The 24,759-nt window shown below is 36.3% G+C and overlaps 1 protein-coding gene across 5 annotated transcripts in view; it reads left to right on the forward strand.

Moving 5' to 3' along the window:
• nfia.S (nuclear factor I/A S homeolog) overlaps nucleotides 1-24,759 on the forward strand; it is a 184,171-nt gene that overhangs the window by 120,797 nt on the left and 38,615 nt on the right. For all 5 annotated transcript variants that reach the window (XM_018243802.2, XM_041580112.1, XM_041580113.1 and 2 more), the window contains 2 exons: nucleotides 7,068-7,199; nucleotides 12,442-12,620. In XM_018243802.2, coding sequence (XP_018099291.1) covers nucleotides 7,068-7,199; nucleotides 12,442-12,620 — 311 coding nt within the window. The remainder of the gene's footprint in view (nucleotides 1-7,067; nucleotides 7,200-12,441; nucleotides 12,621-24,759) is intronic.

Consider the following 24,759-nt stretch of genomic DNA (forward strand, 5'->3'; position numbering starts at 1 on the left):
GTGAATAAGACACGGTGTTAGTGCTAGAAAACTTTTGTGCCATTTCACCAGGCAAATTTTTGCTCTGGTAATTTAAAAAAGTGCAAATGTTTCTATTAATTGCGCTTTTCGCCAAAGTCTAATTCGCCAGGTTCAGGCTGCTGTTTCACAGTTTATTTACACTATATAATAAATCTATTGGTTTATTTTTGTCGGTGGGGGCAGCTATCATAAATTGGTGTAGTTTGTTACTAATGTTAAACAAAATATGGCAGATGTTACCCCTGTTACTACCTATAACCTCTGATATCTTTCTGCAAACACAAATTAGATCATAAGCCCTGCACAAAACTAAATATACTTGCAGGGACTAAAAGTATATTTACAATGCTGCTGAAAATCTGTTGTGCAGAACTAGCGCATACATACACTATATATCTGACAGATTTAAAATAATTCTGAATCTTCTCTCTGTTCAGCATGATTATCTAAGTTAGATAATAGGGAAATCTGTTATTTGACATTTTGTAGGCTTTATGTTCTGGAATGTTTCCTTTTACTATAACTACAGAAAAGTGAACATATGTTTGTAAGTTTTTAGAAAGCCAAGCAGATGCCTGGTGAGAGCAGGTGTGACTGTGGATGTCTGAACTTGCCCCATATCACTAGCTGACTGCGATGTCGTCCCTGTAACAGGTGGCTAGAGGCACTTGGCTGACCATGTGATGTTTGTCGAGGGAGCTTACAGGCATAGTTTGCTGCTGCAGGCATGGGAAGAAGGCCTTTTTTATTGCTTTGATGAGGAAATTGCCCAAACTCTTGTCTCATTAGTGTTTCCTAAGGTCCTTTTGCAAGCGAACAACAGTTTAATTAAGAACTCCCATAAAACACGTTGCTGCACACTTTTTCCCCCCATGGCAGTTTAGCACATCAGAGTCCATCCGACTTGCCTGAGGCTGAGTCAAACAGATATACATCTGGCGTACCATTTGTGCAAGCTGTCGATGCATACGCTGCGGCTCACACCAAGCTCCCTTCCGTCTTCCCTCCAGATACAGTTCCTTGTCGAGGGATCAGTTGGCCTGACTTTTTCATTATTTACATAAGCGAGATCACTTTGATGTGGTGCTGAGAAATTTATGGACCACCAAGGCCCAAGGATGTGCATACTATCCTAATAGTAATTTGAGCCTATTATGTGGTTTGGATTGCAACTCCAAAACATATTCCTCTTGTCAGAAATTCAAAGGCCAGCCAGGCTTTAGAAAATATTTGTCTGCCAAAGTTAGCTTACATTAGCTTATGTAAAAAAATCAGCTTTCACATGAAAACTGATCATTTCACTGACATCTAATAACAAGCAGCCAAGAATGTGAACGGTTGATAGGGTACATGACAAGGTTAGTGTCCCTGCTTCCCAAACAACAACTGCTGCTAATAAGGCTGTATAGGTCAACTGTAAAGATCTATGTTGTCTTCCTTTACAAATTGAAACGGTGACTGTTCATTTCCACAGCTCCATTAAACGAGTTTACTGCCAAAGTTAGAGGCAGCACATCTGCAGACCAGTGCCAGAATTGCTGATTTTGTATCCTACCCCTGCTGCCTTATAATCCACAATTATGTTCTTCAGACAGCCATTCATCCCAGTAGGGGTCTTTCTTTTGGTATTCTGAGAGATTTTATTGCATAACTCCTTCGCTGCCAGGCATGCCTGCTGTTCATTTCATGGTATCAGCATCCCACACTACAGAAAGTAGGCAAAGGAACAAAGAAATTACTGTGTCCTAATCTTATTTTATTTTTAAAGAGGGACTTTGTTTGTAGATTTACTTATTTTTGTGAGAAGGCAAAAAAATAAGTGTTTTTCGCTTATTGACATATATGCTGGTTATAAAATCCATCACTGTGCTTTGCTGCACAGAACTGGGCACTACATTTAAGAACAAACTGAAACTTAGGGGCTGATTCACTAAGGGTCGAATATCGGGGGTTAATTAACCCTCGATATTCGACTAGGAATTAAAATCCTTCGACTTCGAATATCGAAGTCGAAGGATTTAGCGCAGATAGTTCAATCGAACGATCGAAGGATAATTCCTTCGATCGAACGATAAAATCCTTCGAATCGAACGTTTCGAAGGATTTTAATCCAACGATCGAAGGAATATCCTTTGATCAAAAAAAGTTAGCCAAGCCTATGGGGACCTTCCCTAACATTGACTTCGGTAGCTTTTAGATGGCGAACTAGGGGGTCGAAGTTTTTTTTAAAGAGACAGTACTTTGACTATCGAATGGTCGAATAGTCGAACGATTTTTACTTTGAATCCTTCGATTCAAAGTCGTAGTCGAAGGTCGAAGTAGCCCATTCGATGGTCGAAGTAGCCCAAAAAAAAACTTCGAAATTCGAAGTTTTTTACCTTCGAATCCTTCACTCGAAGTTAGTGAATCGGCCCCTTACGGTCATGAAATTATACAGACTTAATAGACTTAGCGGAAATGTAATGACATTTGCAAAGAGAACGAATAAAAATTCTCATGTCACAATGTAATATTCTTCATTAGGCTTTTATTCCACTGCAAATCTTAATTGCACATTGCAAACCTTTAACACCTGCTTGAAGATGGCATAACTTTTGGAGCAAATGTAAGAACTTTGTCATGAAGAAGTTTTATTACATACACTGTACACAATCGCAAACTATAAAAATCACAATCGTCGTGTGTGGGGCAACGTGTTTGCATAGGCAATATTTTTCACTTTGTGAACATTTATTCACATTTTTGTGTTATTGACCAATATTACATATGCTTGACATCAATGGTGCTGAAAGCTGTAATCCATTATCCATACCTGCCCCTGGAAAATGAATCTGGGTTTCAGTTTCTAAGTGGCAGGTTAACTACTTTATACATGAAAAATGTACAGGCTGTATATGTAGAAATTTAAAATGAGAGATTACAGGGTAGATTTTTGTCACCTGAACAAAAAGAAAAATATGGATGCTTTCCCTTCTCAGAGCAACAGAAAGAAAGCATATATTACTTGACTGGGCAGCGCTGACCATATTAAATACTAAGCTTTCTGCCATAGCTGTAAAAATATTTTAGTACAGATGCTCTCATATAACAACCTTCTGCAATGGATGCCTTATACCTTCACAGTTGCAGATTATGGGAAAAGATAAATGTCACACTAGTCTGGAATAGGGTTAACACCTGTCCAGTTTTGACCCAGACAGCCTGGTTTTTTGAAGGGCTTTTTGGGCTAAAACTGCAGGGCTAAAGCGAGATTCCCTGTGATTGACTCGGCTTTTTGGCTAATAGCCGATCACCCATGTCAAAACCCCTGCCTCAGATGTCACATCCTGCCCCGCTACGTCGTGGCCCTGGTTACTCATCCAGAATTAGTTGGGAGGTAAGGTGGCAACCTTAGTCTGGAGAAAATATTAATAAATGTTTTATTTTAATTTGGATACATGATATCATAGAGAGAAAAGTTAAAATGCTAACAGACAAGATTTCTTTTAGATTTTCTTTAGCTCCCTTTATGTGTTTTAGATACAGAGAATGAACTTGTCAACATATAATTCTTTTTTCTGTCTTATAACACTATATAACGCTATTTTCCTATAACTGGGCATGAGGAGCAAGTTTTGCTCCATTTGTTTTTTATACAGGGAGTTAATTGCCACATTTTTCCCTGTGATTAGGGATGAAATTTGATCTTTTATATATTCTGTCTTTTGTGATTGCCTTCACGCAGGAGAATGAAGTAATTGTGTCTTGTGAAGGTTTTCTGTTACTGACAGTCTCGTGACAGCTCAAGACGGACACAATATGGCATTCAGAGCCGATGTATGTAGGCCATTAGTACACTTGTCCATTTCTTCAGACAATAATGTTTGGGTGTTTTACCAACAGTAGACAACACACCAGGAAAAGTTTGAAAGCACACAAGACAAATATTTGGGTAAACTTTCACTTTTTGTCCTATTGGCTTCTTTTTCCTCTCCAACCCTGCTCTAGTGGCTATGAATAGTTTGTGTCCCTATTCATCACATATTAACCACTTCCATGATAACTTCAAGCGAAAAATGTATTTTAAGAAATACTTTCACAATTAAATTGAGCAAATTCTCCTTGCCTTCAAATCAACAAACAAAATCATCTATGTTAACTACCTGAGAACTTTTAAATCAATCAGATAAATTGAGGGATCTAGAAAAAATATTCGGTGTATGGAGATTCTGCTGCATATAGATCGAACATTTTACAGTATATCTATATATAAATGTAACAATATATATATATATATATATATATATATATATATATATATATATATATATATATATATATATATATATATATTGTAGGATATCGCAGGAACGCATCAACGAAAAGATGCGGCCGCGATCTGATGGGATCTTTTAGCCTGCCCTATCGGCATCTGGCTGACTTTCGGTCAGATATCGATCGGGGACGCCCATCGGATGGCCCCACACGGGCCAATAAGCTGCCGACTCAGTCTGTCGGCAGCTTTTATCGGCCCGTGTTTGGGGGCCTTTAGACTGCAGCATTTATGGACAGTATTCCTAGATGAGAGCTTCATGCTTGGAAAGCATCACTGTTTCTCATATTTTATATCAGAGATGCATAGCAGTCCTTGTTATTTGATGATTTGAGAATTTCTTTTAATTTGAACATCAGGGCCGCCATCGGGGGGGGGGGACAAGTGTCCCGGGCCCAGGCATGAAGGGGGGGCCCAGCCGTGCAGCAGTTTTGAAAAGAGCCGGGCCCCCCTTGAGAGTGCCAAAGCCGTGCGTGCGGCCATCCCGAACAGCCGAAATAATGAAGTGTCGAGAACAGCCGAAGGACCCGAAGCCACGAAAACTGCCGAAGCAGCGAAAAGACCCGAAGTCACGAAAATAGCCAAATCCAAAGTCCCAAAGCGGCGAAGAGACCTGAAGTCACAAAAACAGCCGAAATTGAAGTCCTGAAGCTGCGAAAAGACCCAAAGTCACGAAAGGAGGTGAAGTTGAAGTGCTGAAGCCATGAGTTCAATCCTACTGAACACCAATATGGGTTTTTTTTTTAATCCCCTGGCCACCAATGTATTATTTTAATATTCTATAGGCCCCTGCCACCAATTTTTTTTTTTTTTAATTTTTGGGGCCCCAATTTTTTTTGCGGGGCCCTGGTGCCAATGTTTTTTTTAAAAAAATTTTTTTGGGGCCCCAATTTTTTTTAACTTGTAAGGGAGACCCTGGCACCAATGTTTTTTTGTTTTTTTTTACTTATATGGGGGCCCTGGCCATCAATAGCTTTTTATAACTTGCGTGTGGGGAGGTTACTTTTTTAGCGCTGATGTCTGTGCTGTCTTTGGGTGGGATGGAGTGGGGCTTGGGTGGAGTGGGCGGGATCTGGGGTGGGGCTTGGGCGCTAGTGAGGGTGGGGCTCAGGGGGCCCCAAAAATGTTGTTGTATGGGGCCCCGTGATTTCTAATGGTGGCCCTGTTGAACATACATTATTTTTAAAGCTGGATCTGCCTCTAAAATGGAATAATCAACCCTGCAGGACAAAACTGGAAGATACTTATGAAAAAAGTAAAGTTTGACCAAACCACGTATCAGAATATACTACAGGGTAAAAAGGTTGCAAAAAAGGTTGCAAGATGGCAAGTGATTTCTGAACAGCACATAAGCCCAGTACAGGAAGATGTTAAACAAATGTAGACCCCATTTTATTTTATGTATTTGGTTTATTAAGTTGGGTTACGTATTTGGTTGTAAAAGGTGTAAAGAATAACCAGCGTCACATGTCAGATACAATGGTTAAATGCAAGTTTATAGTGTAATTCTGTGGATAATTAATCTGAAATAACATACTGACATACACTATATACTCTGCTCTGGGCAGCAATCCAGGTCTAGAACACAGCTAAAAAATGAAACACTCAGACAAACACACACACGATCCATTAAAACTGCATTTAATGGACTTGAATTTTGCACACTACCACTTTGACAAGTTTGGGATCCAGCTGAAACCTTTGGTTTGTTCTCAAATCACCTTTTAGATTCTTAAGTCCCATGAGTGTGGATTTCTACAGTGGTGTTCATAATAATACCTGTGTTCATAATAATAATCTGTTTGAGATTGTAAAACATATCAATGGTGTAATCATGTGTGCAGAGCCTATGTCATTACCATATGAGATAGTTCATGAAGGATAGTTATAGCAGAACCAAATGAAACATACAACATTTCTGAATATTCTATACAATATTTTCCCAACTAGATGCTGCATTGTGGTCAAAAAGCTGAACCCCAATATTGGGCTCAATCAATCATAATTTAAATCTTGTGTGAGTTTGCTAACAGAATGAGTTTTGAGCCCAATCCCCTCAGCAATTTTAGTTTTTTTTCTCCTGAGCAGGCTTTTAAAAAAAGTTTAGCAAATTTTTCAGTATTTATTTTTATTATTTATTTTCTTACAAGGCAGTTGCCAAACTACTTATCAAAGTATTGAACCAGGAACCTAGCTGTCTTCTCGTAGAGGGGATAGCTAAGCTCCAAACAGGATGTTGCACTGCTAAAGTGAAAAAAAACATGTAAGTGAAAATAGCCAATATTATTAAGGGATTTATTAACATACGGTAACTGAAAAAACAAGTGATGAACAAGCATTCGATTTTGTGCTGTCCACAGTATCTGTGAACCAATGGCTAAATGAATTTGTCCAACAATATGCCTGTCTGGTATGTAAGGAATGTGATTTTGGTTTAATCAGCTGAAGAGAAGCAAATTGTTATTGCCCTCATTATTAGATAATTTGTGCTTGTGCGTCTGTCTACCACAATGAAGTCTGAGAACATGTAGCAGTGAATGATGGGAGATGTTTATATCAGGTCAAGAAGCAGCATATTTGTAATATTTAAATAACTATGCTGAAGTCCAGTACAAATCCAGGACACTTACCCTATTATACTATTATATAAACATTTAACTGATGCTACTTACTGATGCTGGATTTGGTGTGCAGATACATACATGTTTTAATGCTTTATTGTGTTACTTAACAGATATGTCCTCTCCCACAATGAAGAAACCTGAAAAGCCATTGTTTAGCCCAACATCTCCACAGGATTCTTCATCAAGATTGAGCAGTTTTCCACAACATCACCATCCAGGAATCCCAGGAGTAGGACATAGTGGTAAGATAATAGAACAACTCACTTACTTAAGCCTTGGATGAACTGTATAACATGACCTTAAAACATGGTGCTGGGTCCTAAACAAATGAACCAATGAAAAGCCAAGAAAGGCAGGTCATTCATGCGAGCTGGTTACATGTAAAATGATACTTTTATGATTCTCAAAGTAAATTTTTAGGTCTAGCTAAATATTTAATTGCCACCCATAAAACTTCTGCTTTACTGGCTTGCTATTTTTATTACCAAATATTTTATATTGGAAGCTTATATTTGGAAGATTACTATTTGAAGATTATATTTTCTTACATTATGCAAAATGTATATTGCATACTTTTATTATATTTGTCTAAACTTCCACTTTTAAAACATAACTTTTAAAAAAAAAAGCATATAATAAGATTGAAATTTTACTTGTAGAAAATTAATAATGCAAATGACTTGCTGCAGCTTTCAAAAATACAATGTTTGCACAGGAATTACATAAAAGTGATCTATGTAAATTTAAGTAAAAAAGTTAATGCAGAACTGGTCATTTGGTTGCTACTGTATGTGGCAGATCTTACCCATCCTTTAACTATTTTAACTGATTAAAGAGATACAAACATATTTTTCAAGTGAAAAATTACTTTATGTTTTTAGTCTAAGTGCTTGAACCACCCATTCTTTCTAGTATATCCCCAAAGTGGCACTTTGAATCTTCTAAAACACATGGGACCTTCTGCTCACAGCCCATGTTTAATATGTATTGTTATCAAGATATGCCAACTGTAATCACATTTGTTTTCACGTGGTATAGTTTGACAAATGCTTTTATTCACATTATGCTGTGCCAAGTGGAAACATGAAGCACCATTAACCTTGCTCCATCTAAAGGCAAAAAATGAAAAACACATACCCATAGAACACCTTTTATGCTGAAAAGGCTTAGCTGCAAATCATACTTTGGTCCTCAACCATCCGGAATCAATGGTGCGAGTCCCTAGTGACCTGTTATTGATAATTTATTACCGACAAAATCTCAGAGAATTTTTCTACCAGTAAAATATTATTGGCTCTCTTTTGGTACAGGTGAATGAATCCCTCAGCCATTACTTCTTACCACTGACCCCCAAACATATTTTTGCAATGCCACACAATGTCGGTTTATTTTTTTATTAGCATTCTTTGAAAGATTGCTGAGGAATAAAGAAGGTGTTTGGGCATCCTGGAAGTTGCCTTTCTCAACCAAAGTTGAACATGCTGTGGCAGTGTATAATTCTTTTACGCCCTGTACTGTTTTTTTTCTTATGAAATGCAAAGAATCAAGTAGGATTAATGTATGCAGATTAGGTTTACATTTTTATGAACATGTCTGAACAAACAGAATGTTCTACAACAAGCATTCCCAACCTCAGAATCCTTAACAGAGCTGGTTATCGAATATCCTCATATGAACTCAAGCCATTTAATCAGTAGATGAGTCATTCTAGCAGTAGATCCACGTGTACTAATGATAGCCACCTGTTCTTATGTGGAAAAATGCACTGTTGGCGTTTTCATAGACAGAGGTTGGGACCCTTGCTTTAAAGGGTTTTTTTCTTGACTATTTCAGATGTTTTTTGTGCAAACGTAATCTATTATTACCATCCTTTATTTATATGGCAGCAGCACATTCAGCCGCACTTTACACATAGATTACACATCAGTATGTGCCCAGTGGAGCTTGGGAGGTTATTTATCATATGTCGAATTTTAGAGTTATGTGAATTTTTTTAAACTCAAACAAATTCGATTTTATTCACAATTCGAATGGTATGTGTTATTAATGAAAAAAATTGAAAAAAAAATTATTTTTTTGACGTGCGTCAAATTATTTTGTAGACACGTCATTTTTTTCTCCCATTGGAGTCTATAGGGCGTCATTTACAAAGCGAAACTTGGCAAACATTTGGCTTATCACTACTATCTTCAAATAGTTCAAGGGACCTCTGCCATTGACTTATATATGTACTAGGCAGGTTTTAGGTGGAGAATAGTGGAATTAGAACTGTTCCCAGGGTCATGGTGTAATAAATCTCACATTCAAATTTGAGTTGGTGGTTTTAAATAAGAATTTGTTAATTCTTGAAAATAAGTTAGTTCCTTTGTAAATCTGCCCCTTAGTATTTAAGTCACACATCACATCGTCACATTCACACATGAATTCATTTTATTAGAAGCCAGTTAACCTACCTGTATGTTTTAGGGTGTGGGAGGAAACTAGTGTACCTGGAGGCAATCCACACAAGCATTGGGATCACATACAAATTAGCTGGAATCTTAACACAGAGCTGCATGGCAGCATGCTAACCTCTGTGGCACTGTGATGCCTACAGCATCAAGTATATATACTGTATGTTTTAACTGTGTTTCCATAATCTGAGTGATCCACAGAACATTGTTTTTAGTTTTGCCTTATACTTTCTTTCTTGGGTCATTGGGCAACAGAAAGTAACACCTTCATGTTGAGTGTGATGGCTATAGCAAGCTTTTGGTCACCAGATAGCAATGTTCCCTCTAAGCCGTGTGCTTGTGTGAGCACATACAAATCTTGGGGCCCACGCACACAATAAATTGTGGTGCACACAACGAATTCTGCATGAGAATCAGTGGTGTAACTAGATATTAAATGGCCCCACAGCAAATTTATTCCAGGGCCCCTACCATATCCAAAGGTTGTCCTTTTTTACTAATATATGTTGAAATTTCTCAATATTTAGGGCCTTATGGGGGGGGCATATACCTCCTGGGCTCTCCTGCAGCCACACAGTTTGCTTCCTCAATAGTTATGCCCCTGGTGAGAATATTTAATTTTTGACCTACACACAGGTTTAGAAAGTGTGCACAATTGGACATATATCCATGCATCCATATATCCATGCATCCATATATCCTGTCCTATACTCATGTCCAATGTTCCCTCTAAGCAATGCACTTTCACACAAATTCTGAAGCAAGTGCAGACAACAAATTGTGGAAAGTAGGTGGGGGTTATTTACTGAAATCCTAAAATTTAGTAAAACCACTTCGACCAAACTCCCATCCACATTTATCAATAAATTAACTTGAAAAAATCTAGTGCAGGCAAAGACTTGAAAAATTGTGAACAGATCCGAATTGTACTTTTTTTTGGATTAACGCCCAAGAAACATAATTTTTTTTGGATTCTTGTACAAAACCCAGCACAGATCATGATATCTTCCAATTGTAAAAGGGACATCTGCCATTGACTTCTGCATGACCTCGGCAGGTTTGAGATGGAGTTCTTTTTTATTCTGACTTTTAGCAGCCTTAGGGTTTAATAAATCACAAAAAAAATCAAGATTTTATTTTCTCCACAAAAACAGACTTTAGTAAAAAAAAAAACACAATTTAGTATATATATTCTGGGCAAACCACCTGAAAACACAGACATAAACTGATTTAAAACTATGCTCAAAAGATATTTTTTGCAAACATGACCAAAATAAAATTAGAGAAAACACTGCTCAGGCTAATATTTATAACTAAGTCACAGTTGAAAACCGAGCTGCTGTATTTTTGATATGCAAAATAATTAGTGCGACCCCATAGAGAAAGAGTGAGAGAACAGGTCCATTAAGCCCTGTCCCACCACATTTACATCACCTTGATACAAGAAAGGGCAACACTACCTTTGTGGCTAACATGTATATCCAACATCCCTTTGTTTTGTGACCCTCTCCATACAATGGCTTGTGATGCTAAAATTTGTTTCTCTATGTAAAGCGATGGATTTATTTTTTTGCACTTCAGTTCTTTTCTCAATACCGGCATATACATATTATGACCATGTATAAGACCTGTGATTTATACAATGTATAGATATGAAAGGATACATTTGGGAAACTGATGTTCCTTTAATCGAAAGATTTTGTTTTTTTGTGCACTTGTTATTAAACTAGTAACACAGCTGCTATGCCTCTTGGTGACTGACAGTCTGACACAGCTATCAGCCCTTTCTATGAAGCCATTATCATCTGACTATATTGGAAATTGAGGCTGAAATATGGAAATGATCCTTATCAGACAAAACATATCAACTTATATGCCTTAAAAAAGGATACTAGCCAAATGTTCTTTATGGTTTATAATAAGATTTGTTTCCTCTTTTTTGTTCTATATTGATTCTCTATTAAGATAAAACACAATCTGGCAACAAATATAGTTTGTTTCTGGCAAAAGATAGCTTGCATTAAATTCATGAAATACACATTGCTATACCATAAATAATTTACTTTTACTGTACCGCAAAAACAGATGAATTTGTTGATTGTAAGTCTGTCTTTTTTGTATAGGGCAGCTAAGCCTACTTTGTTTTATATCTACAAATTTAGCTACCTATGTGTTCTTTTAAAGAACAGGTACTTATAGTCCAAAGTCACCAGAAATCCTTAACTGACAAAGGCTGTTAATGGAGTGAGAGTTTTTCCTTTTTTGTAGGAATAATAATTTATCTTCTGAGATTGGAAGGGTAAAGAGCTTGGTGCAGTAAAGGTGATGCTACTGTTCTCAATATCCAGAAAGTTATCATATGTTCCTAATATTCCCTGGATATTCAGTGGATAGACTGCATTGTAGAAGTAATAACCACACATAAAATTGCTTTAAGCCTGTTATTACTGGCATGCATGTGACCAATGATGTAAACAGAAATATTCGGTGGAAAGCCGAAGATTCATGAGGAAGACTTGAGGAAACAAAAGTGATTAATAATGGCAGACCTCCTTAAAATGATCAAGTCTCCAATGTCTTTTCTGAGAAGATGACTATATAATATTTCTATTCATTATTCACCCTCTCTTTTCTTTTAAAGACTGGTCTATATTGGTCCATTCCTGCTAAGCCGCTGGTGATGACTAATCTTCCAGTCTATGGCGAAGGATCTAAAAATGTGGATTTTGTTATCTTTAAAGGCTCTGGAGAAAAATACTTAACCAGTGAAATATGTTTTCCTTCTGAGAATTATGCTTTTATTTCAAGCATAGCTAAATCAGATGACGGTGTAATTGCTGAAAGCTAAACAAGGCTTTGAGCAGTCTGATCTGGGAAAGTTGAACTGCTAGTTCTCAAGGGATGTCTGGCACTTTGTCTTAGATTTAGCTGCAAACAGCATAAAATAAACACTTGTATGAAGTTTATATGGAGATTGGAAGTTTGGGGAATAAAATAATTTCAGCTAATTGAATAATATTTTTTTTTTCAGTCATCTCAACCAGGACGTCACCCTCCCCTTTGCCATTTTCAGCACAAGCAATTCTTCCTCCTGCCCCATCTTCCTACTTCTCTCACCCTACAATCAGATATCCTCCTCACCTGAACCCCCAGGATGCCTTGAAAAACTATGTTCCTTCTTATGACCCGTCCAGCCCTCAAACAAGCCAGGTAATAAAAGTTACTTTTTGATTATGGTATTTCACTTGGCAAAAACATTATGATGTTTTACAGATTTTCAGTCTGTTCACATTAAGTTGCTAGTTGGATGTGGTGCTGTGCCAGCGTAGATAAGGGGTAAGTCATTTTCTGTACAGAAGTGGAACTACAGCAGGCTAACTCCTTTTCAACACTATTTTTAAAATATACTGTACACATATTTATTACATTGTTATGATCTAAAATATGCTCAGCTAAAGACCAAAAAGGGTGCAATTGGTAATATGGCTATTTATTTTTTTATTTAAAGTATTTTTTTTTCTAACACATTTTTAAAATATACTGTATACACATATCTAACATTGTTATGATCTAAAAGGGGCTCAGATGAAGACCAAAAAATGGGTGCAGTTGGTGATATGGGTTGGTCATCCATAATGTGGAATGCACATTCAAGTCTGCTTTTTGACAGTAGGTGAGATTTCCCAAATTCAGACCTGCAAAAGGTTTTTCGGGGCTGAACCAGTAATTTATAATGACCCCAGAAGCAAGTGCAAGAGCACTAAGTGGAGCATGACGTCTTTGTCCTCTATATAAAAGACGTGGGCATTTTTTTTTCCATTTTGCACAATCCATTGCATTAATTAAAAAAGCCCTATTGCATTTGCAAATTATAATTGTATCTAAAGTATATCATAGATCAAAAGACCAATACATTTTTGCAGGAATTCCATCCAAAAACTATTTTTTGCATAGTGAAAAAAAAAAATGTAAGCAAATTTATAATATACACGTTGTAGCTGCTTTTGGTAGCAGTATCTGTTCTTTGTACAGTAATACTGGTTCTGACTCCTTAAACAATGTATTAGAAGTTGGTTGTTTAACAGACTGAGGAAAACTAATTTCTGTTACACTGTTAGAAGAGTCACAGCGAGGGAACATGAATAAACAAACATTGTTTTCAATTTGTAATACCTTTTTAAAAATAATTTGTTATTGAAAATGTTTAAGAAATTTATGTTGAATTGTTGCTTAGAATGACTTATTATCTCCTTATGCAAGAACAGCTTTTAGATGCAGTTCCCCTTACATTACCATGTAATAGAGCAATTGATCATATCTGTTAAAGGCTCTTCTGTGGCAAAGAAAGAGAGTATGCAAACTGCAAAGAAAGATCTTTGAAATATTTTGTTGTACTGTACAAATCTATATGTATGTATGTGTATATATATATATATATATATATATATATATATATATATATATATATATATATATATATATATATAATCTACAGTTTGCTCATTTCCCTTATAAATGGCACGTTTTTTACATCAGTACGTGCCGTTTATAAGCTAGACAGCTCTTGCACTGCTACTCTCTCCCTGCACTTCTTCCACCACTCTTGTCACCCTCCTGTCAGACTGCCAAGCTCAACTTAGCACAGGGCGCTCCTCCCGTTTCACTCCCTCTCAGTGAAGGTACTGTAACTCTTTACTTCCATCTCAGGTCTCGCTCCCCCCTGTCTATCTGTGTCCGCTCCGTTTCATTCCCTGCTCCCATAATGCCTCACTGGATCCCTTTCCCCTTCACATTGGTTCTCTGTGATCTCCCTCCCACCCACCATTTCAAGTTTTGCTCTCTGCCCTCTGTGTCCACTCTGTTTGGGTCCCCCACCATGATGCTTCTTCGGTCTCCCTCCTGCCTCACATGGTCTCTCTCCATTCTCGCTCCTCCTCCCTTCAAACCACCACCTCAAATTCCACACAACCTCCCTCTGAAATCTTACTCCCCCTCCCACCTTCACTCTCTGGTCCTGGTTTAGGAATTCCTCCTTCTCTGGCCTCCCCCCCCCTTCTCTGCTCTCCTTAACTCCTGAAGAGAGAGAGAGAGAGATAGAACATACAGTATTTACACGCTGAAGCCATCTCCAGTGACAAGTCATTAAAGGGCATTGGTAATAAAATCTGGTTTTATTTGACAGAACATGTTGAAACATTCACACGGCTATATGTAATAGTTCCCATACCCTTACAGAACTTACAATATATAAGATATATGAGATGCTTTTTCTTTAGTCTGGGAAAATCTATTTTCCCTTGTGATCGGTAACTTGTAAGATAAAATAACTAAAAATGGTTTCTGCAGCGTCTACTAGTCATAAGATAGTAAAAAATATATTTTATATCTACAAATGCCATGAGGCTCATAGGTATGTCATAAGTATTCTCATCTGTCATATTGTGCTGCACTTGTTTCTGCAGGCCTGTCCCTACAGTGGTAGTTGGGAAATAAGCCCCAAAAAAGTCATCATGTTGGAAATCTAAAGTCACTTGGTATAATATAATAAAAGACATCTAAACCTGCATCTCTGGTCCGGTAGCTTGACATATCAGCATCACTGAAGAATTACTTTAAAGAACAGAAATATGTTATGCAGGGAGCAGATCTTGCTTCTTATTACATGCAGAAACCTTTTTTTTTATTATTTGCCCATTTACCCAGGGGTGACAATTTGATGAGGCGTGTTAAAAACATGCATGATATCACACATGCAGGGAATCTGTCATGGGAAAACAACATTTTTTTTAAATGCATCAGTTAATAGTGCCGCTCCAGCAGAAACTTTAGTCACTTTTTTACTGTTGCACTGCAAGTTGGAGTAATAATATCCCCCCTTCTTCCCCCCAGCAGCCTAACAGTAGAACAATGGGAAGGTACAGTAACCAGATAACACCTCCCTAGTAGATATAAGAACAAAAATGTATGTTCCACTGTGACTCCTTCAGTTACATTGAGTAGGAGAAACAATAGCCTGTCAGAAAGCAGTTCTATAGTGCAGCACTGCCTTTTTCTGAAAGCACATGACCAGGCAAAATGACTGAGTTGGCTGTCTACACACCAATTTAAAGATACAAAAATACACTTGTTGGGTTAGGAAAGCAATTTTACACGGTAGGGTGAATTATTTGCAGTGTAAACAGTGTAAATTAGAGATAAAAACGACACCATCAGATAAGAATGACAGTATGCCTTTAAAGTTTGTTGATACCTTTTATTGGCTAACTGAATAAGTACCTATTGCAAACTTTCGGAGCACACAGGCCCCTTTGTCAGGCCCCTTCATCAGGGTCTTTCAATGGCTAACACGGTACAACATCTTAAAAGTATACCTTTAAAACATTTTAAAAAGGGGGAGAAATATTGAGGTATAATGGGGATGTGGGGGTGGCATTGTATACAGACCTTTAAAATAGGCAGGGAGGCATTGATTCCAAACTGGAATCGAGACCTAATGTTGAGAGAAGGTTGCTTACAACTAAAGTTTGGTCAATATATTAGAAATAGGAAACTTGTTTTTTTCAGTATAACCTCGACATAGATATAATATATACCAAATAGTCTTCATTGTAACAAAACAGTTATGCACTTGCTGTTTAAGATCAATTCGAAAATGCCTTGCAATGTGCTGTATGTAGTCTACTTGTTACTTGAAAGTTGTATAAAAACATTCTGGGTCAGTATAAGGTAAAGTAAACTACAGGATTCCTCTGGCCCTAAATATAACTCAAAAGCAAAATTGAACAGCACATGACTTGGCTTGCCTACCAGTACAGTTTGGAAATACAGTATACAGGGAAGCATATTTTTATTTAGGGAGGGTACACATTAGAAGTCATATGGGATATATCAACCTCACAAACCAGACAGAAAAAAAGAAACTATTTAGAGGTCATTTTGAAGTACTGCAGAGTTAAAACTTGGAAAGGATAAAGTTTATGCTTGTGCATCTGATAAGACTTTGGGTATGTTCAGGTACAGTATGCCACAGTTGCTGAAGGAAACCTCATTCCTAAACGGCTGTGTTATCTAACATTTCTAAATGAAGGGATATACATTTAACTGTGGTTTTGGTATAGACCTTTACAAGATTTGTTTTTTCACAGAGCTTTTAACATAGGTTTATTTTCTATAATTTATTTAAATCACACTTTTTTTTGCAGCTGCAACAATACATTTTGCAAAGTTAAATTACTAAATTCTCATCGTGCACAAAAGAGATAGGATTTTTTAAAACAGTACCCCTGTAGTCCAAATCTTACGTAAAAAAAAATAATGCTATTAGAAGTTCATATTAATTGTAATATCAGTTATCCTCTGTTATAATAAATAAGCCAGAATGTGGAACAGCCAACAGATGGACTCCAGGTCTCAGCTATGAACATTACGGTATAAAATGAAGGCTTGCATTTATTCTCAAGTTGTATGTAATTCATACAGATGTTTGGTTCAGAGCAATCCTGCTGCAATACATTGCAATGTTTGGTTTAGGATCATTTTCTATAAAAAGGAAATATAAGCAGGCTTTACATTAACACTAATGCATCATATACAGTATCCTTTTTGTAGGCTCTAGCCAGCACTAGTGTGGGCTGCAACAGCATGGTTTGGATTTAGAATATAACACCTGCTGTCAGAGGGGTAACTCAGACAGTGAAGTAGTCCTGAGTAGTGAGTACTCATCTTTATATTAAAGGTTCTTCCACAATGTCAGGTATAAAAAGTGTTTGTAGGTGTCTATATTTATTGTCTATTGTTATATGCCATTCAACAAATGTGAAAGCTTTTTGCACCATTAATGATATCTGTGTTTTGGAGAAAAACGATTTTTAATATATTTAGTTGCGCGTGATGCATCAATCTTTTGATTTTATCCTCAAAATACAAAAACCAAACAGCATACCTCATAGTGAATATTTTCTGCTTATGGTTACATTGACATATAAATGATTGATTCATGGACATGCTAGCCAGTTACAGTAAAAATTTAGACAAGATATAAGCCTTTCAGCTACAATTCATAGTGGAAAGAGTTATTTCCCAGCATTTATAGTTTTTTTAGTATCTGGATATATATTGCATCTGACAAAATTGCTTCAAGGTGTATAAGGCTTTGCATTTTTTAGTAGGACATATATAAGCATGGTAAGAGTCATTCGTCGTCATTCCTAGCACTTTCTCCATATGATCTGGACAGTTCAAATTTATTGTATATTATAAAGGGCTGCTGCTTCTTTTGATAAACATCTCTTAAAGACTTATTGAATTTGGATTGGGTCAAAGCCAGCTTTACAGAGAATATTCATTAAGCTTGTCACATCACGTGTCCCATATTACGGTAAATTTCACTTTGTTTAATTCCCTAAAACTGCAATAACTCAATATGCCAATATTCTCCTTTATTTATATTTCTAGCCTTACTCACCTATGATATGAGTGAACCTAATTCTGTTATTAAGCAAAAGACATTGTCTATATAAATTAACTTGATGCTTTTACATCCATTTCCACGGGGCATTCTTAGGGTAGTTTCTCTGGTTCGGGGGCTTTATTCTAAATCGGAAGTGGTTACATTTTGATAATACAGTGTAATACAGTGTATACAGTAACTAGTTTTGTTTAACGAGTTCACTTGTAGGTACAGTGCAAGTTCTTTCTATTGTTGATCTGTATACTAAAGTTAAGTAACATGTATGCTATTTATCTGATGCAGCAGTCCCTGATAAATACTTGAGTGTCTGTCATCAAAGCTGTCAGTTTAAGTTAGCATAGTTGGTTTACACAAATGTAAACAGTAACACAGTGTAGTCAATACAGAGACATCATTGTACACAAAATATTTGGACAAATGTGTATTAAAGCAGTAACATGCGGTAGGTTATGCATTAACGTATCACTTCACATAACTGTGTGAAGAACCCTTGAATCTTGCTTACAGGCCTTTCAGCTTTACAAATCGGCTTGGCTAGACTAAAAGTCGTCAGTGCCTATTCATTGAACCGACACAGTATTTAGTTAGCTCTAAAAACAATAACAGACTTTAAACTTATTTTCTCCAAGAAGGTTCAAATTCAATATGTCAATGAAAAATAATGAAAACGTACACTCCACTGAAGTCTTTTGCTTATTGTACTTAGGAAATAGGCCTGTTTGCAGCGATTTCAGTTTTAAAAATATTCACTAAAGCTGGCCATAGATGCAATGATCCGATCGTTTGAATCCTCGAACGATCTGACTTCCCCATCTGATCAAATAAAGTAGTTAAAGAACAGATCAGCCGATGTTCTGCCCAACAGCAATCGTATGAAAGTTATGTCCGACAAAACTGATGACAATCTCCCACTGAGAATCGTCAGATCGGCAGTACATGCAGAGAAATTATCGGCAGCCGACAGAAATCTTTTAACCTGGCCGATCGACCAAACGACCGATCTCTGCGGGATGAAAAATGTCGGGACCCTCCACACACTGTCCGAAAATCGGATGATTACTCGATTCAAACGATCGGATCTTTTCGTCTATGGCCAGCTTTATTGAAATAAAATTACTGTTTAGTTAGTTAGTTAGTTAAGTTTTTTCTTCTCTGGGCTATAAAGCACTGTGTACACTGTATACAGACTGACTACACATAAAAGGTCAGTGACAGTGCACAGATGGTTTTAAAGTTATTGTACTATGCAATAAATGGCTCTAAGGGTAAGGGCACATGCTAAGATTGGGGGAGATTTAGACTAATCTCCCAGAAAAGCCTTCCCGCTGGCTAGAATCTACTGTATATCACCGGCGGGATGGCACATGGAGCTGGCAATTTAGATTCTAGCCGTCTGAATCTCAGCGTGTGCCCTTACCCTTAAACAAATGACATAAACATACCTTATACCTTGACATGGCTTAAAAAAGTCTTCTGAAGTGAAAATGTTTTAATCTAGTCTGATAAAAATGCTCAGGAATGTAAAGGTCAAGTAAATCTTTAGGCTCTCCAATTGTCCAAAGCTGAATTGGTGTGCAATGTGCTGTGGGGCGTTAGGTTTATGATATGACAGACACATGAAATTACAAGTGGTGAGAGGTCATATAACCAGACTGATCCAGTAGGTAAGTGAGTAACAAGTACATTATACATCTTCGAAAAATAACCTTATTTTGCTTGATTATATTTAGTTTTTTTCTTAAATAATGTTGTAAGTTGTAGTATGCTAAATAAATGTAAAACCAATAATAATAATAAGGCACTCGTGTTAATATGTAGTACAGGTTTGGAAAACATTATCTGGAAACATGTTATCGAGAAAACTCCGAATTACGGAATTGCCATTTCCCCCAGACTCCATTTTATCCAAATAATCCAGATTTCTAAAAAATAAAAAAAAAATCTCTCTAGTAATAAAACCGTACCGTCCACTTGATCCCACCTAAGATATCATTAATCCTTATTGGAATCAAAACAAGCCTACTGGGTTTATTTCATGATTATATTATTTTCTAGTAGACTTAAGGTATGAAGATCCAAATTATGGAAAGATCTGTTATCCAGAAAAACCCCAGGTCCCGAGCATTCTGGATAAAAGATCCCATGTTTTTTTGTATTTGTGAAAATTAGAGTTTTGCTTTTTTTGATATCAACAGTGTAAATAAGTTTATATTTCTCAAATGACACGGTTTTCCTTATCATCAAGTTTTGGCTGCCTTACATGGAAAATCTATGTGATATGATATCATCTGAGCTGATTGAGAACCTTTCCTGTTTTCAAATACTACCGAATCTCCAATGCGGAATAAGTTTATGCTTACAGCTTTGCAGATGGAAATAGCAGACACCATGCCAGCTTTTACCTAGAATGAACTGTTCCTCCCCAGCCACACTCTGTAATGTGCTCATTTAGATTGTTAGGACAAGCAACTGAGCTGTCTTGTAGTCCCCATAGCAATTTTGTGGTGCAATTACATTACCGCTGCACTGATTATAGTGAAACAGCTATGCCATTCAATCGAACATGTAGAAAAAATTAGTTTAGAGCCACAGAGCTCTTGTAGGTTTCAGTGGAGGAACAAAATGGGCAATTTTCTTAACATGGTTTAACTAGTACAAATTGTGTAATGAACAGGGCAGAAGCTCTACAGTTCATATTTCGTAATGCATTTTTTTATGAAATGAAAGCACATGGCGTCAAACATATATGTCAAACAGAAAGCAGCAGTTTGAAATTATTTAATTGGACATCAAAGAGCCCAGATGTAACGATCCTTCAGAAAGTCAGACTGTTCTTCAGAAAAGCTTAGACATTGCCAAGTTGAACATGTGTTTGCCCGACTTCCTTGATTGCTCTTTCAAAGCAAAGCTAAAACCTTCAAATACAGAAGGGGGACATCACATTTATTTGCATTACCTGCACCTCATACTTCTCTATATAGAAAGATACGTTATATTATTTGGTTTGTCAAAGCACAATTATCAAATTTTGTTCATTTGTTTGTTTGCAGGAAAACCCCAAGTTAGATTGAGGAGGCTAGCCTGTAGAGAAAGTGATTTATTTTTAAGATCTTGGTCAACTATCTTCTGCTTGCATTCATTATTTATTAATTTTTTTTAAATAGTCCAATCATGTTAAATGTGCAAGATCTAATTAAGATGAGAATTAATCAGGATGTAAGTACTGCCAAAATTGATAATCATTTATTTAAAAGGATACAGAACTTTTATGCTACTCCATAAGGGATCCAAATGCTAGTCTAAGTCTATATATACCGTGTTTATTTATTACTGATTTAAAAACCTGGTGTTGAGCAGCAAATCTGATGTTACATCTTGAAATTAATAGAATTGTTTTATGTTAAAAAAAACACCTGCAATTTGCTGCAATATTTTTATGTTTTGATCAGAGGCAAAGATAAGTAAATTATTAAAAAATGTAATGTATAGTTGAATATGGGGAAAACAATGAGTTTCTAGGTTAATGCTGGTAGCATTAAGAGCTGGAACTTTGTAGGTGAACATTGCAAAGATAAGACTCACAAGAACCTGTAAATGAATGTTTGAAATATAAAATAGTTGATGTGCAGATCACAGATTGAAGCTCAGCATCTCAACTGCTCAGAAAGTCCTAGGTACAGGTTTTGGGTTTTGCCACAATACATTGCTGAGTTGTTCTCTGATACTATAGAATAGGACAGTTCCATTGACTAGATAGATGGGTGACTTGCAGGCTGGGGATAGCAATTAACATATTTTAGTTAGAGCAGAGTCTCTGAAATGTTTAGTTGTGTTTGGTTATAAGGGATGCTGAAATCTGACTGGTAGTTGACCTTCTCCTAGGGGGTTATTTATCAAAGTCCGAATTTTTCTCAATATTTTCTGTTTCAAACTCCGATCAAATCCGCTCAGGTTTTTTATGCTTATTCATTAAATTTTCCTGAAAATTTGCTTTGCGGGAAAAAAATCAGATTTTCACGAATTTTTCTGACTTTTTTTTTATCCGATTTTCATGATTCTTTCATAATTGTCACCCGAAACCCGCAAAAACGTTGGGGTATTTCCCCAAAACCCAGCACACATTAAAAGATTATTGGGACTTCTCCCATTGACTTATATGCAACCTCGACAGGTCTAAGATGCCGGATTGTCAGATTCAAACTTTTCCATCCACGGGTCAGATTTTATTAAAAAAAAAATTTATGTGATTTTCGCATTCTGAGTTTAGTAAATAACCCCCCTAGAGTTAGAGAAAATTTAGACATAATAACAATAGCCATAAAATCAATGGTTTTTGAACAAAAAATACTGACCTTCTACACATTTAATACCTTTGCATGGATAATAATGTCATATCTGAGACATAATTCATGGCAGATTCCATTCAAGTTAAATGAGTGGAATGGGTGTGTAAACAGCATGATTTACTCTTTGGTGACATACAAAATGTTTAAACATTATTATGTTTTGAGGCTGTTGTTTTATGTATTAGGACTTGATCTGTAAGTTAGCAGAAGATATTGTGTTACCATACAAGAGAGAAATATATATATATATATATATATAAATATATTCCCAGCTTTTCATACAAATGATCTAAGAGTTCGGCTTCTAACAGTGTCACTTAAATTATGTTGGGGGTTTCACCTGTTGTGTGCTTCCAGGCTCTTATCTGAAATAGATGTGCACAAAGATGTTCATTCAGTGTTCAACAATGAAGGATCATCATGGCCAAAAAGATGATTACAGATTTGATTACCATCCAACACAAATGGCATACCCCAAGGCAGCCCTAGAGCTGTGCTCACAACTGTCTCAGGAGCTTGCCAAGTTGCCAGATGCCTTTATTGGAAAGCTCTCTGCTGTATTTAAACACCTGAGTCCTGTGTAACCAATCTTAAAACATGAAAATGTCTGACCTTGTATTCACACACAAGCTTGGTTTGACAAAGCCCGGTGTAGGATGTAGCCTGTTTTATCATGCTCCCAAATCATACTGTCTGCTTTAAAAATATATTTTGAGCTTTTCACAAAGTAAAATTCATGTTCTTTTTGGAAAAAAAACATTGCCTGACCCAAAAGAAAATGTATTTGTTTTCTTTTTGAATTGTGTTTTATTGAAAAAATACAGTCCAAATAAAAAAGGAAAACGTAATAATAATATTTACCATCACATTATATATTTACACTGGGAGAAGTTAAACAAAGGGCCAGCAGTTCCATCTGTATTGACATTTTAAAACCAAATGTTCTATGTCAGCACTTAAAGAGGAATTTGACATTAATGCTAATATCAATTTATTCTTTTTTCTTTCAGTTCAAACTGAATGAATGCATATATGCATTTGTTAAAAGATTTAAAGGGAATTTCAAACCAAAAAATCTTTTTTGACTAATAAAAGAAAATATAATTCTAAGCAACTTTGCATTATACATTCATTGCAATTTTGCAATGTACATGTATAGCTATTGAAAGCAGTGTTTGTCTGTCCCTTTCTATTCTGTGTCCTGGTTGCTCAGACTGTTGAAACAATGTAAGACAAGGCAGCTGATTAACGGATCTAATCTGGTGTTCACATGGTGTAAAATTAAAAACACCTTGATACATTTTTCATTTATTTTATGCAGCTTTATACACAGTTTTTTCTGCAAATTCCATTTTACACAGCATAGTAAATATGCCCCTAAGACTTTTGCAGCATTGATTAAAACAAGCAGGACTTAAGCAAATGCTGGTTTTATTAGCGAATATATGTACCTTTAAAAGTGCTGGCAATTTGTAATACATTTATATTGGAAAGTTGCTTTGAATTATGTTTTATATTTTTATTTTGGTGTGGACTTGCCCTTTAATAACTGGATCTAAATCAAGCATTTTTAAAAAAAATAAATTCAGTATATGCAATGCTGCTTTTAAGATGGTAGGTAATCAGCGGGTGTAAATATTAATGAATATTTTATCTTTACTATGTACTATTTATAGTAGGATTTATAGCAAAATATTTGAAATACCATTGCAGTATGTAATTAACAGAGAATTACAACTGATCCCATGTTGTCATTTTCAGTCTGAAATTTAAAGGTAATATTACTGACATTAATTTAATATTCAGTCTATGAGTAACTTTAAATAACTTGTATGCATTATATTCTACCACTGGAGATGTTTGCCTTCTTAATCACTTTATTATGGGATTTCTTCTGTGGGATTAGAGGAAAACATTATTCTAAACTGCTCACCTCTAGGAGTGTTAATGCTGTTGGCAATGGTAGTATGCAGCCAATTGACTGTCTCTTGGATCCATAAGCCATTGTTTTGGGCACTCAGAATTGCATGTGATCTCTCCAAATTTCAGACAAACCTAGAGATGTACACGGACTCTTTTATATAAGATTGAATTGGTGATCTTTTCCCATTGGCCAGCATTCAACTCTTTGGAAGTGACATTTTTTAATATTATGTTATATATAACATTCATTAATTGAGCACTTGACAGATATTGCGGCAGATGATAGGATGATATATATACTTAGGGCAAACTATTTGTAAGGCTGTCTGTTTGCCATCTGTAGCTGAACTAGAATGAGCGGCATCACCTCAGTTCTCATCTTGACTTCTTCTGGGTCTGAGATGCAAAATGGTCACTTCCAAGTTGCATGTAGTTCTATTCTCTCTGGAAGCACTCTTGTATTCAAAAATAATAGATTTACTATGTCCTTGATTTACTAAGGTGTACAAAATAGGTTGGATGGTTTTCTGTCAAGAAAAGTATGATATAATTAATATAACAAACAGAAGTTATTGATCCAAGACAAAATTTACTTTGCCGTTTTTGGGTC

The sequence above is a fragment of the Xenopus laevis genome, chromosome 1S (genome assembly GCF_017654675.1).
Source record: "Xenopus laevis strain J_2021 chromosome 1S, Xenopus_laevis_v10.1, whole genome shotgun sequence".
Classification (NCBI taxonomy): domain Eukaryota; kingdom Metazoa; phylum Chordata; class Amphibia; order Anura; family Pipidae; genus Xenopus; species Xenopus laevis.